At 34.6% G+C, this 16,304-nt stretch overlaps 1 protein-coding gene across 1 annotated transcript; it reads left to right on the top strand.

Annotated features, from left to right (window-relative positions):
- The first annotated feature begins 182 nt into the window (after positions 1–182).
- LOC110452703 (dentin sialophosphoprotein-like) lies at positions 183–11,015 on the top strand. The gene is made up of 10 exons (XM_021501358.1): positions 183–357; positions 1,580–1,720; positions 2,228–2,347; positions 3,083–3,151; positions 4,033–4,191; positions 5,465–5,654; positions 6,314–6,371; positions 8,931–9,002; positions 10,167–10,299; positions 10,913–11,015. The coding sequence occupies exons 2-10, from the start codon at positions 1,608–1,610 to the stop codon at positions 11,001–11,003; spliced, it is 1,005 nt and encodes a 334-aa protein (XP_021357033.1). The 5' UTR covers positions 183–357; positions 1,580–1,607; the 3' UTR covers positions 11,004–11,015.
- Positions 11,016–16,304: the final 5,289 nt, after the last annotated feature.

Genomic DNA, 16,304 nt, shown 5'->3' with positions numbered 1-16,304 from the left:
AGTTTCGTATGACAAAGGAAAACATTTTGGCATCATATTCATTGGTGACATGCGTAATATTTTGATGTAATTTTAATTTTTGATATAAAAACATAAAATGTTACCATCTGGAATTAAATAAAGCAATGCTCTAGTACAGATAAAAATACGAAAATAACACACGAAAGCGTAGTTACATGTAAACAACATGGCGAACTATCATTCCATGAGTAGAAAGAAATGAGAATTTCCTTGAGTTTTCTTACTCAAACTACTCAAAAATTTCGAATAGGCTAACTTCAAGCTCTTTCCGAAGTTAACAAGGAGGTTTCATATGCTTTCTGGGATTATAAGGAGTATGTGGTAACTAAAACCAGTGTAAGTTTTAAATTTGTAAAGACCTAATCTTACTACCATTAGGCAGTACTGCATTTTGACTGTAAGGTAACAGTGGGGGCCTGTTCGTTTATGAGGAACAACCGGTTCGTCTGTTTTTAAATGTAATGTTTTGGTTTAAATCCTGGCAGACCTGCAAAAGTTTTATGCATGCCTTGCAAGGTTTTGTCAACGCTCTCCTGAAAACAACATCGGATTGGACATGAGTTGTTCGTTTATGACCACCTTATTTCATAAACGAACAACTCTGGTCCAACCAGTTCAGCCGTTTGGATTGCGATAAACGAAAGCGGTCTAGGTGTTGGTATGTAAGCATACATGTATGCCTGTCGTGTAACGTCCTCCATCATCGTATTGACGATTCTGTTATTGGAAGTTGATTAGACTCGGGATGGTTTACACAAAAAGATAAAATTAGATCAGATAAAAGTATTTTGGCCACCTACATCTTTGACCGGCTTTGAAGCTGGTCAGTTAACTGGCCTCCCATGAATTCATTAGGGAGAGCATTCCAATACCCTAAATCATCATGGAAAGAAGGGCTGCTCTGAGAGTAACCAACAACAAAAATCCTAACTCAACAGCTTACAGCTTACATACATGGTCAGACCCAACAGGAAATGAAATCAACCAAGTCAAATGTACTTGGGAGTACCCTGTTAGCTGTTGAACTCTACAAATATGTCATTTTCAAAATATGTTTTCTCTCTTGATTTGACCATGTCCAACTCATTCACCCCTGAAGACACATTTGAACCCTTCCAATTCACAGATTGGAATAGTTCATTATGAAATGTCAGGGGTGAATGAGTTAAGATAGATAATGTTGGGGGTGGGTTTTTTAAATATAATCTGACAGCTGTCACAATAAGTTAAGGTTTTGCTAAAACATTGCTGAGCAGTCCCTAACAACATATCCGATGATAAGTTACTCGCTTTATAGTCAGAATATATTCCTGAAGGATGTGAAATTTTGACCATTTCCATCAAAATTTACCAATTTTATATTATAATTAATTTGGCTCACTACTGATCTGACATATATTTGGATTGCTAAATCAAATCTATCGCAGATAAGACCAATAGAGCTTCAATAAATGTAAGGCTTTAAATCAAAGCAGTAGAATGTATAGAAAAATATCTACCAGTATACTCATTATTTACCAGCTTGAAAGTTGTGTTGGTATTCCTTTCTTTATTACAGCGGTAAATAGTGACAGTTAATACCAGACATGTCAACCAGGCGCGGTCAACATAAAGAGGAGGAGAATTCAGACACACTCCCCGTCCTGGGGGAAGATGGACGTGGAAGTGCTGGTGGTTACTATAACAACAACCATGTCAGGTACATGTATACCAGCTACTCTGAATGGTGGCAGCTGATTCATTGCATCAGTTAAACATGGAAAAGAAAAGAAAAATGTATCCTGGTTTTGTTGCAAGATCTTGAAAATTAATCTAGAATAAATATATGTGAGTGTTGGGAGGGAGTATAGCCAGTGAGGGAGGTACTTTTTCTAACACTCCATCATATGTATTTCTCCGCTTCATTGCACAAGTTCTATTATCATTTACACCCTGCAATCAATACATCAAAATGATGAGGTACTGTGCATGAACCTGTGTGTTGATGTGGATAAGATTTAGGCCAATGATGATGATGATGATGATGATGAAAAATTGAAGTACAAGTGCCTTTATGCCTCTCACTAAAAAGGTGTTTTCCTTTCCCGTTCCCCACAAAGTTTTCAAATTTCCAATGTTTATGATCAACTATACTTTTTGCTTCAGATTAAAATACATGTATTGTAATATGATTCCACATCTGATGTGAATTTTTCTATTTTTAAAGGAACAAACCAACAAGCTATCGTGCCTTTCCGTCTGGCAGTAGACCCGGGTCTGGGAGTCGGCGTACACCCACCCCAACTAAACAGATAGCCCTGCAGGCCGTGAGGAGGAAAGATGATGTGTGAGTGGAAACATTGGAATTATTACCAACATGGTCAAACATTTTACTGGTCAAATGGTCTAACTAACAATTTTGCTAAATATTCATTTTATAAATCTCATACAAAATGGAAATTCAACGTTAAATGATCTCATTTCCTCTGCACTGTGTTTTTTTCCTATTTATCACATAATCCGTCTGTTATCCAGTGAATTCGCCCATGTAGGAGTTTTACATATGTCACTAGTGTAATATACCCTGGAGCATTTTTTCATTGGCTGTGCCAGTCAGTAATCGATTGTGACGTCATAATATGGACAATGACGTGATGTCATAAATTGTGAATGGCACAACAAAATGGCTGTCTCCGTTTGATTAAGCCTTGTACATTTTGTCTTTAAAACCTGTCAAAATGTAAGTTTTCTGAGTTATGTGATAAAAAGCATCTTAAATTTGTTTTCATTTCATATGAGCTTTTATGAAACTTATCTCAAAGTTTTAATTTTTGCTCGCCAAGGCTCGCAAATATAAAAACTCCTAAGACTCGTTTCATAAAAGCTCATATGAAATAAAAACTCATTTAAGATCCTATATATATATACAGTAAAAGCCCCCTTAATTTTGTTTCAGATACAACTGTAGCATAGCTGTTGATAAAGTTGTTTAAGCCTTTTCAGAAGTTCCTAATTAATTAATGCATTTTGAGATTGCAGAGGCGTATTACCAGTAATTGAAATCTTGTTTTTATTGTTTCAGTGTAAAAGAACCTTTTGATGATGTGGATTTAGAAGAATTAAACTCTACATTGAAACTTGAATCAGAGAAGTAAGGACATGTGTAAACCATTAATTTAAAATTGAATATTTTCTCATGCCAAAAAAACCTTGTCCATTGACCAATTAATGAAGAAGGTATAGTGATAATTTCATCAATAATAATCTTTTTGTTAATAACCTCAATGATTTGCTAATATGGAGAGACTGTCAGATGATTTGGTCATTATTCCCTCTGTAACAATGTAAGGTTGGGGAGGGTGTGTGTGTGTTGGGGTGGGTGGGAGGGGGGGTATAATAGAATTTCAGGTTGTCTGTCTGTCTGTCTATCTGTCCATCTGTTACAGATTTATAAACTCTTTCATATGTAGTTCCACCCGACAGTACTAAACATTTTGAACTGAAACAATTGTTTTATGTGCTATCAGTCGAGATTTAAGAGATACTGTTGTTCCAAATCACAAGGGAGATGGTAAAGGGTATAGGAAAAAAGCTACTGTATACCGGGAACTATTTGCTGCAGTTTAGTTTCCCTTATATCATCAACGGTAACAAGGGCAAATTTATCAGTACAGCAAACAGTAGTTAACAGCACGATTGACATAGTACATGTAATTAAATGTGAAGGGCGAAATCAACACTAGGCGAATTTAGATTATTCTGGCGAAGGGTGTCAGTTACACTGGGTGAAAACATTCCGGTATAAACTTCTCTCTGGATAGAAATTTTCGACAGGAATGTGAGAAGCCTTGGTTATGACCCAAATTCTTAACCTTTCGATAGAATTTCCATATCCACCATTCATACATAGCAATAAGGTCTATTAATCTAAAGTGGAACATACAATAAATCTTCTGCAAGCTGAGCCCAATTTTACTTCATGTTTTGTTCATGTTTGTATCTTATGTATACTTTTGTCGTATATTTCTTCAGGTCTTTTCTAGAGAGGGAGAACTCCAACACAGATCTCAAGAAAGGAGATGGAGCCTCTGGTTTTACTGTCAAACTACCAAATGGTTATGGTTCTGGAGCCAGACCTAAGGACTCTCCGTCTAAAACTTCCCATCATAGTGACACAGACAGTTGGGACAAGTAAGATTTTGTCTTTGTAAAACTTACTGTTACATGTAACAGTGATGTGTTTATATTTTGAGTAACCTGTAGATAGAATATCACATTTATTTCTCAAAATATTGGTGTTTGTGGTTTTCAGTTGATTTAACTCAACCTGCCTTTGGATCTGTCAGTGCAGTTATATTAACTGTTAAGAATGTTAACAGTTTTCTCATGTCCCCACACTTATTAACCCTTTCACCCCTATGCAACTTTAGTAGACTCTACCATGCTTTGATCTGGATGAGTCCATTATGATCTATAGTGGTGAAATGGTCAAATGCATTAATATCAGAGGACATGTGCGCTGAGCATTTACACTGAGCTAGGGAAAAAGACTAATCATTCTCAATTACAACATTATAATATACATTATGTAAAGGTATACCAGTATCAAGTATATAATATTAAGTGTCTTCTCACACTCTCAATGTTGGCAACATCAGACTGTGAGTCTGAGACAGCTATTGAAAACTGCATATACATGTATACCATGTATAAGTTTTTTCAAATAAGATTTTGTACCAACATTTATGTTTAAAACAAGGTAGAGCCAACGCCGTAGTTTTCTTAATGGTGGAATAATTTGGTCCTTTGCTCCTCGTCTGGATACCCGAAAGTATGCAGGGGATTGAGTAAAAGTGAGAACATCATAAAATAGGTTCAATCACAACAGGCGAAGGAGCAATAAGTTGTTCTTGTAGTTTATTAGAAGTGTCGACCGGTTTCGCCCCTACAGTGGGCTTCTTCAGGACAAAATTATAGGATATTTCTACCCCTGATGTCCTGTTAGATATGTAATGATATTGGCTTAACAGAGTTATCTATCTTGTAATAGCTATTGATGACGTCACAATACAATCTATTGTTTATGAGATCACAATTTCTGCCATTGTTAATGATGTCACTATACATATATATTTGTGTAGAACAATTGTATGTGCCCACATTTTTAGTACCTCATGGGTAGAAAAATTCAATAATTTTGTCCAGAAGTAGCCCACTGTAGGGGCGAAACCGGTCGACACTTCTAATAAACTACAAGAACAACTTATTGCTGCTTCGCCTGTTGTGATTGAATCTATTTTATAACTTTTATGTTTGATGTTTCTGTCAGAATGAATCTGTCAAAGTTAAACAATTTGGGATGTCCTTTATATTCCCAGAGAAGTGTGATTATCTCCCCTTGGACCATAAAATAATCTTAACACCCTGCTGAGATGAAACTATTCCCCCTGTTTATTTTGTCCAGTGAGATAGCCAGATCTGTGCCTAACAGTAAATCGCTACAGAAAACACAGAATAGCAAGTCCAGTAAAGTCAAGGGTTCCGGTAAAACTGAGGATTCCAGTGATGACGATGACGATGATGAAGACGATGATGATCAAGCCAGCTGGCAGGAAGGGGACAACAAGACAGCTCCGATGCAGCTTATGATGGAGGTAATGTAAGACTGGTCCTTTAGATTCTTCAAACAAAATCTGATACTTAATGTTGTTTGATTAGCATTGTAGTAGGAGCAGAAAATTGCACGGCCATATCGGGGTTCGAACCCAGGACCCTCTGAACTCTAGATGGACGCTCTACCAATTGAGCTAACTGGTCGCCGGGGATCAACCCAGTCCAGATCCGCTACGTTGTGTAAACATGTTTTAGAACCTCATATTTATAGCAAAACTAAACTTTTTGATACATTGTATGCGATGCTCTGATAACAATATTAAGCGAGGGGGTCAAGGTGGCCAAGTGGTTAAGGCGTCTGACACTCTGCTACCACTAGCCCTCCACCACCGGGTCGCGGGTTCAAGACCTACATGGATGGGGCAGTCGCCAGATAGTGGCCATTGGTCGGGGGTTTTTCTTCGAGGAACACTGTCTTTTCTCCACCACCAAAACTTGAATGACCATAGCTGTTTATCGGACGTAAAACACAAACAAACCAGACACTATTAATTAGTCTCTGACTGCATTATGTAAATATATAATCATTACATTATTAAATTAAGTATCGAGAAAACCCTGAAAAATTCTGGTACAAATTCATTTGATATGTTTTAGGCACATTTTTAATTTGAAATAAATCTTTAATTACTGTTTTCAGTTTATTGGCTGTCTGATGCAAGGAGACTATCTGAATGCAGCAAAGCTGTGTAAGATGAGTAAGTACTAAACCCCCTCCTCACCCTCCAGTATACATACATATAGTATACATACCTACAGTATACATACATACAGTATACATACATACAGTATACATACATACAGCATACATACATACAGCATACATACATACAGTATACATACATACAGTATACATACATACAGCATACATACATACAGTATACATACATACAGCATACATACATACATTATACATACATACAGTATACATACATACATCATACATACATACAGTATACATACATACAGTATACATACATACAGTATACATACATACAGTATACATACATACAGTATACATACATACAGCATACATACATACAGTATACATACATACAGTATACATACATACAGTATACATACATACAGTATACATACATACAGTATACATACATACAGTATACATACATACAGTATACATACATACAGTATACATACATACAGTATACATACATACAGTATACATACATACAGTATACATACATACAGTATACATACATACAGTATACATACATACAGTATACATACATACAGCATACATACATACAGTATACATACATACAGTATACATACATACAGTATACATACATACAGTATACATACATACAGTATACATACATACAGTATACATACATACAGCATACATACATACAGTATACATACATACAGTATACATACATACAGTATACATACATACAGTATACATACATACAGCATACATACATACAGTATACATACATACAGTATACATACATACAGTATACATACATACAGTATACATACATACAGCATACATACATACAGTATACATACATACAGTATACATACATACAGTATACATACATACAGTATACATACATACAGCATACATACATACAGTATACATACATACAGTATACATACATACAGTATACATACATACAGTATACATACATACAGCATACATACATACAGTATACATACATACAGCATACATACATACAGCATACATACATACAGTATACATACATACAGTATGCATACATACAGCATACATACATACAGTATACATACATACAGCATATATACATACAGTATACATACATACAGTATACATACATACTGTATACATACAGTATACATACATACAGTATACATACATACAGTATACATACATACAGTATACATACATACAGCATACATACATACAGTATTCATACATACATACAGTATACATACATACATACAGTATACATACATACAGCATAATACATACATACAGCATACATACAGTATACATACATACAGTATACATACATACAGCATACATACATACAGTATTCATACATACATACAGTATACATACATACAGCATACATACATACAGTATACATACATACAGCATAATACATACATACAGCATAATACATACATACAGCATAATACATACATACAGCATAATACATACATACAGCATAATACATACATACAGCATAATACATACATACAGCATAATACATACATACAGCATAATACATACATACAGCATAATACATACATACAGCATAATACATACATACAGCATAATACATACATACAGCATAATACATACATACAGCATAATACATACATACAGCATAATACATACATACAGCATAATACATACATACAGCATACATACAGTATACATACAGTATAATAATACAGTATACATACATACAGCATACATACATACAGTATACATACATACAGCATACATATATACAGTATATATACATACAGCATACATACATACAATATACATACATACATACATACATACATACATACATACATACATACATACATACATACATACATACAATATACATACAGTATACATACATACAGTATACATACATACATACATACAGTATACATACATACATACATACAGTATACATACATACATACATACATACATACATACATACATACATACATACATACATACAGTATACATACATACATACATACATTATACATACAGTATACATACATACAGTATACATACATACATACATACATACATACAGTATACATACATACATACAGCATACATACAGTATAAATACATACAGTATAAATACATACAGTATACATACATTTGTCAGTGATACTTGTTAATGAAAGATATAACTATAGGTTGACAAGGTGTACTCTTCTCCTGCTGTGCTTCAAATTTTCCTCTCCCAGACCTAAGTATTGCTATTGTAATGGGAGAAAGAGAAATGCATGGCCAGACTGGGATTCGAACCTGGGACCCTCCAAACCCTAGACAGACAATCTACCGATTGAGTTATCGGTGGTCATCGCCGATCGACCCAGTTCTGTTCTGCTACACCCATTTTATATACCCTACATGGTCGAGGCCAAGGTCATTGTTGTTATTTAATATGATAACCACAGGGCCACGGATAGCATTTCTATCTTACAAACAATTACAGGCTGTTGTTATGATTAATATAAAGTTATGGTTTGGATGACTGAGGTTTAATGAGATATAAATCCTTTTACAGTTTTGATGTATGAGCCGACTAATGCAGAGGCTTTGAAGTTCCAGCCGTTGATAAATGAGAAAATTGACCTTGGTAAGTCATAAATTTGTGATAGTCAGGTTGAGAAAAACACTGTAAATTGATCTTCTTACAGATGATATATAATATGTGGTAGTCCTATCAATTTCTAGCCTAATTTAAAAAAAAAAAATGTTTGAAAAGAAAATATTTCTTTTGATAATAAGTGAAAACATTTGATTTTTTCATTCATATTTCCTAGGCTTCACCTTCAAAAATAAAACTTTATGTAAATAAGTAACTATTGTTAAATATTACTTACAAGCAGAATTGTTTACTTTGAGGAAAAAAGTAAAATAGTGTTTTTCTTCAGACAATTGACCCAGGGCTTGCATTAACGATCACCAAATGGCGACACTTTTTCAGAGTTTGCGACAAAAAATTCAGTTTGGCGATATTTTTTGGCAACACAATTTTTACCTACTCTAAAATGATTAAAATCGGTCATCTGTGGTCAGACCAATTACTCAAACATCAATTATGACAACAAATATGTCTAAAGTTTTCAAAGTCGGTTCAACCAATTAAAAAATCAAAGTTACTTTGTAACTAACCATTGTCAGGGTGAGAGAAAAAAAACTACAGTGAATCCTGTTCAGGACTTGGATATAGTTTATAGAAAATGTTCCCCAATACAGTGGAACCCGCTTATTATGATATTCTATTTGGCTGAGAAAAATATTATAATAACCAATATAGCGGTATTATAATAAACGATCAAGCTGTTTTCCGATCGTTTTTTGTTCGTCTGAACTGAAGTGAGATGCCCTATAATCATCAAGCATAGACAGATGTGGAAACATGGGAAGATATTGATACAAATTAATAATTGTTATAATTGAAATAAATTGTTAATTGTTATTTATTTCAGTGTGTTGGGAAAATTTCGAGAAAATTTAATTTTGCGACAAAATTATCAGTTTGTAAATTCTACTTTCACTTTCAAATAATTTTGGAGCAATTCCCAAGAACTAGCATTATAGTACATCCTAGCTAACGATACCGTAATATAACAGTCAATAGGATGAAAGAAGTGACATAAATTGTCATGAAAAGTTGTGTTATGTTCTGTCCCATATTAGCGTAATCATGTATTGTTATTACTGTCAGCTGATCTGTGACAGACATAGTTTAGTTACGAGAAGAGATTGAAGTGACGGTCTTGTGTTATCTTTGTAGATGCGCAGCCTGATGTTGACTCTGGGAGTGGTGGATCAGGGTCAGAGGATGATGATGCGACAGATGAGGGTAATTCAGACGATGACTCAGATTCTGATGATTCTGATGATGATTCAGATTCAAGTGACAACAGGTATGTGATGAGATTTCTTCGCAGGCCATTTAGGTGTGGATTTTGGTAACAGTCACCCCGGCACTACTTACACAAATTATCTACTGTATAACACGAAATGTTCCTGGGTACTTTCCGTCCTGGTTTGAAGCCTTTTAGATTGTTTCGTAATACACACTTTTGTGGATATCCTCTATAAACAAACAGTAGATATGTATGATCATTTAAATTCGTTGTATTTATTTTCATGGTTCAATAGCAACCACGAAAACCATGAATGTTTATCCACAATGAAAATTTCATGTTATACAGTATATCAATTCCGTTTGTCTGTCCATTTTCTGCAAACCGTTTTCTATTTTCATAAAACCGTAGAAAACTCTCAAATGATATAATGCTGACTGTGTTCTACATAATATGGTTTTGAGTATATCTAGCCGATACCGTTAATTATTCTCATAATTCATCTCCTAATTAATCCTATTCTGATGGTTTAAAGGGGAACCTGTTCTAGCTGAATGAAAAGTATTGGTTTTCAGTCGTCAGTGTTGAGGATTATTTATACGTACACCTATTACTAACATCTTAAGGTTTCCATTTTGTAATTTCTATTTTTTTTTCTTTGTTTGTACAGTTCTAGTGAGGCAGAAAATGAAGGAGAAAAGCCTGACTCAGGCATATCTTCTGGTCTCTCAAGATCAAATTCTAATTCTGAGATGGAATGACAGGACTCCTAAATCCATCACGTATCACAATGCAAATATTGATGTGTGTGAGCCGAAACTTGAAGAGGAAAAAAAAGAAAATTTCGTAAGGATTGTTGATGATTTACAACTATGTTGTTACAGAGGCTGATGAAAAACTGGACCAAGTTCAAATTGAAAGCAAAGAGAGAATTAAGCTCTGATTCAGTATGATATGATGCATGACTGTCTCACAATTGATGAAATTTCAATTCTCAGCTCGTGTGACATTCCCTGTAATAACAGTGTAGGATTTAAAATAGTCTTTGATTTCCATTTATTTGATTGAGTACCTTCCTTAAAAGATTTTTTCCTCAAGTCCCTACAAGAGTATGATTGGTGATTTTTTTTGTTTTTTTCGCTAGTTTGAACGATTTCAACATAATTTGTTTAAATTAATTTGAACTGGCCAAATTGTTACCGTAGCAGTATTTGAACTGTTCCCAAATCTTACTTGACCTGCAAGAACCTGCTGATTTTATGGACTTAGCTAGTGATAAATCTACATACAAGTCCCGAGACCTATAATCATAGAATTTTGATGGGACTCTCAGAATTTCTTCAAATACTTAATTTAACATTGTGGGACCCATTGATTTTAGCAGTACAGTTGAGAAGGACCCATGGAAATAAATTGTAGATTGACCACTGTAGTTAACAGCTAGTCTCTGTCAAAGGTGGGGGCTTAATACCAAGCTTATTACATAGATATACAATGGTGTACAATAAGTTTATTGGTTCATCATTGGTTCATTGATTATGACACCGTTGTAAGCGTCAGTCGCTTCTTGAGGTGCTTCTTAATTCTGTCCACTTCACTTTCGGTTGCATTAGGAGGTATTGAAGAAGACTTGTTTCTCAATAACTAGTGAAAATTATTTACAGGTGCAGTGGGTGATAACAAGGGTAGTATAATAATTTCATATAAGATAAGGGTATTCAGTTATAAAAAAAAGGACAGACAGGCCTGTATAGACCTGTCATGATACCTGTACTTAGAAGTATAGATATTTAAAGGGTTTAATGAGTTTAAAAAAGTACTGAATTTGGATTGAACATTTGGGAGGTTGTATGTGTTAATTATATAACCCAACTAATTAGTAGAAGCTTGGTTCGAACTTGATGGGGTGATTTATCCAGTATTTGTTTAACCTGGTCTTAAAGGAAAACAGAGATGGGGCATTAACCACTTGATCAGAGAGACCGTTCCAATCATTTACAATTCTAAATTTGAACGAATGGCCACGCAGATTACTTCTACACCTCAGTTTTTCAAGTTTCTGGTTGTGACCTCTGGTTGTTCTTGTTGCATTGATTTTTAGAAAGTCATCTTTGATGTTGTCTATCCCATTTATTATCTTAAAGGTTTGAACCATATCTGACCTTAGTCTCCTGTACTCCATTGTTGGTAGCCCAAGAGCCTTAAGTCTTTCAGGATAGGATAGGTCTTTGATACCAGGGACCAGTTTGGTGGCTCTTCTTTGCACATTTTCTATAGATATCTTATCCTTTATAAGCATGGGTGCCCAAACTACAACAGCGGTCTCTAGATATGGTCTTACAAGGGATTTGTATAGGGTAATGAACATTTCTTTGTTTACACAACTAAAGGTCCTAAAGATCATTCCTACATTTCTGTTTGCTTTTGCTACTGACAGGTTTACATGTTCACTAAACTTAAGATTAGTGTCAATAGTCACCCCTAGATCCCTTTCACTGGCAACAGATTGGAGTTTGTGAACTTCCCCCTGTTTGATGATGCTGTATGAAGTGTCACATTTTAAAGCTCCTTGGTGTAATTTTAGGTGCTTACACTTGTCAGAATTTAGCTCCATCATCCAGTTGTTCAAACGGTGAAGATCCTCTTGAAGATGTTGCCCCTGATCTCCTGGATCCATTGCACGATATATCTTTGTATCATCTGCAAACGTTTTGGTCAGGTTATGAATGACCTCAGGTAGGTCATTAACATAGATGAGGAATAGTACTGGCCCCAGCACACTGCCCTGGGGGACTCCGCTTGTGACTTAAATATTGAACCCTGAGTATAGACATGTTTTTGTATTAACTAGCATCTTGTTTACTATAAAGAAGAGAGTAAGCAACTCCCCCAAGGTTACCTGTTCAAAATGCCTCTGCTAGCCTAGAGTTAGAACCAAAAACTAAAGCTTACTTGTACGGTATGTGCTCTACCGATGGAGCTGAAGGGCAATTTCACCTGAGGTAAAGTCAGTAACTAGTGTCTAGGTAATTTGTTAATGTGACGTACTCCTCCCCCTGGAGGTGTAACTCTGCCTGTTTCTCAGGAGAAGACCCATACACAGTACCCAGGGGCACTTTGTGGGGGGCCAATGTAAACTTGGGCTCTTTTCTAAGTACCTCTCCCCTCTAGGGCCTCTAGGGTTTAAGCGGGACACTGTGACACTAGTATGATCACACGGGTGTTATACTGAACATTTACATTAGCCGAAGCTGTAAGTTGCTAGTCCCTTGATTTTACTATTATACTTTTAGCCAGGTAAGACTGTGAAGTAGCCGACACCACTATTTCCACCCTGTCATGATCAGCTGTGTCCAGTGTGAAGTTGAGACTAATGTGAGGACAAACTTTTAAAACAATGCATGATGAGGTTCTATTGTTTATGTCTTACTTCAGTTCATGATTTCGTGAATTTTTCTGATGGACTTTTCTATCTCCGACAACATGGTGATATATTGGATGACAATCAATCTTGCGTGTGTTTTGCTTGAGGTAACAAAAAAATTAGATTTGAGATATTCTGAATACTTGTCAAACCCAACACATTCCATGCCTCACCTTGTGGAAGTTTTTGGTCCATGTAGAATACATTCTTTTAAAAAATGTCAAGACTTTTGGCATGGTGTCAAATGACCCAGCGCTAGCAAGATCACATGACAACAGGGTTTCAGTTGCTGATGTACAAAGTGACGAAATAGCTCGGATCTCATTTAGAGAGGAAATTGTGTTAAATCTAGTGTGTGTGATAACAATGAAGCCGTCCAAGTATCAATACCATTGTATAAATGTGAATGCTATGTGACTATTGTATAAATGCTGTTTATACGTATAATTTCTAACTCACATTGAATTCATTCCATATACATTTATTTATTCTATTATTTTATTCAACATAATTTTTCCATGCTTGTATATAATGTATAATAAATGCATAAATTATTTTTATATTCCATAAAAGATATATTGTTATGTCATACAAGAAGAAAGCTAAATGCTCACTAATGGTTTTCTTCTTCAATACATAAAAGCTACTTCAGTGACATTAATTTAACAGAATTTAATCATAGATATCAGGAGAATTTTAACTGAGTGCTCTGGGTCCTGGATGGAGACTGAAGCCTTTGGTGAACATTAAAATTCTTCGTTTTAAACTTGTTGTCGTAAATGCATTGTACAAATGATTGGTGGTATATATATTTGGTATGAGTGACTTGACTGCAGAATGAAGAATGCCTGTTTATAGGATATGAAAATGTGAATGGCTGGTTAATATTGATATGATAATTATATGTACCTATACCATGTTGCTTCATTGTCCAGAGTTCCAATACAAAGACAATTCACAGGTTAGTCAAGCAAGCATGAGTTTGATATTCTGTTGCTAGGGAAATATTTTTTTGCTGATTTGCTAGTTGGTCCAGATAGAGAGTTTTTATCATATACTGTATAACGGGCTATTTATGCGGGCGTAAATTTTCACGATTTTGACCAAAAATTAGAAAATTGTATTAACATGTTATAATTTTGTGATCTAAACGTGAAGGAACTAGATTTTTTGTGGTGTTTTAGGTAAATGGAGATTTATGGATTGTTAAATGGGTTATTAGTTTATATTCATGGTACAGTCAATTTGTCTTATCAAACTAAATTTCAATTACTACCCAAGTTGGTTCCGACTCGATGCAACTACCAAATGTAACTTGTTTCATTTGCCAATGAAATTGACCAGATTAATCACATACTTTGTGAGCTTTGAGATGACGTACGAACTAGGTTGTGATAAAGCTGTATATAAGAACCTCCTATTATTATTATTAACATTGCCTGTGCGTATGAATACATATTTCATATTTTGCAAAGGGAGATAACTATTGATTTTTTTTAGCACAATTTGTAAAGAAAAAAGATACCACTTGTATGTGATTTATACCATTTCTATAAAACAGTTCATTTAATTAATTTCTATTTCAACTCAATTCAACAACCCATGAAATCGACCAAGAAATATTCAATCATTAAAAGCAAAAAAATGAGATATACCTGTTTAATCGATGTTTACTAGCTCGAGTTTGATGATGTGTTGGTATACAGGCCATTGAAACATCAAATCTCACAGAACAATTTCCAATAAATCTAGTGCAAGGGAAGGTGTCGAGATATCCATGTTACAAAAAGGAACAATATATACTTAGAGCTGAAAGGTGTAGAGGATTGTTGGAGATATCTAAGTTCTAAATAATGAAAAACATTCCCCATCAAACATCTTCGTACATTCCACTGAACTCAAGTTTTTGACCGCTCAGTTTGTATATAACCATGTAACAATACTGAGCATTATCTCTGTGTTTTAATTTTAATAATTGAATATTTTGACGTTTAAAAGTAAACAGTCCGAGTCACTGAATGTTGACACATACAGCCTTAAAGTATCCAACATGTTTCAGGTGTAGAAACGTGCAAAATGACTGAAAAATAAAACCTGGAAAAGCAATTAGGAGTTATTCCCTTTTTTTCTGCAAAAAAAAGGTACATGTATTAAATAATTCTTTAGGGTTTGTATTTTCCTCTGTTATAAGTAGAAAGTTTGCATATCACACCTCATTATCCGAAATCACAGACAGCGTAAGTATTTGTGCAGACAAAAACATCCTCGATACAATAAATGTGTGCTACCTTGTATTTGTGACTTCAGGTAGAGACACAGGTGACTTACATTACATATCTAACATTGTTCGCTATATAGAGGATTTTATATTTTCTATGAAACATTATCTAGATAAAATGGGTCTAAAATGTTGGAAATCTATTCTTGTTTCAACTTATTGATTTGAACAGTAAATAACTTGCAACCAATAAGTTGAGCTAAAAAGTAGATCCGGTTACTATAGCAATACATTTATACATTGTACATGTGTAGTAATACATTTATACATTGTACATGTGTATTTATACATTGTACATGTGTAGTAATACATTATACATTGTACATGTGTAGTAATATATTTATACATTGTACATGTGTA

Source organism: Mizuhopecten yessoensis, unplaced genomic scaffold (assembly GCF_002113885.1).
Source record: "Mizuhopecten yessoensis strain PY_sf001 unplaced genomic scaffold, ASM211388v2 scaffold6823, whole genome shotgun sequence".
Classification (NCBI taxonomy): Eukaryota; Metazoa; Mollusca; class Bivalvia; order Pectinida; family Pectinidae; genus Mizuhopecten; species Mizuhopecten yessoensis.
The sequence above is the reverse complement of the archived record's forward strand: the minus strand, read 5'-3'. Positions and strand labels throughout refer to the sequence as shown.

Coding starts and splice junctions, on each gene's coding strand:
- LOC110452703 (XM_021501358.1), top strand. CDS start 1,608: ATGTCAACCAGGCGCGGTCAACATAAAGAGGAGGAGAATTCAGACACA. Junction 6,372..8,930: donor AGCAAAGCTGTGTAAGATGA/GTAAGTACTAAA, acceptor ATCCTTTTACAG/TTTTGATGTATGAGCCGACT. Junction 9,003..10,166: donor AAATGAGAAAATTGACCTTG/GTAAGTCATAAA, acceptor TTATCTTTGTAG/ATGCGCAGCCTGATGTTGAC.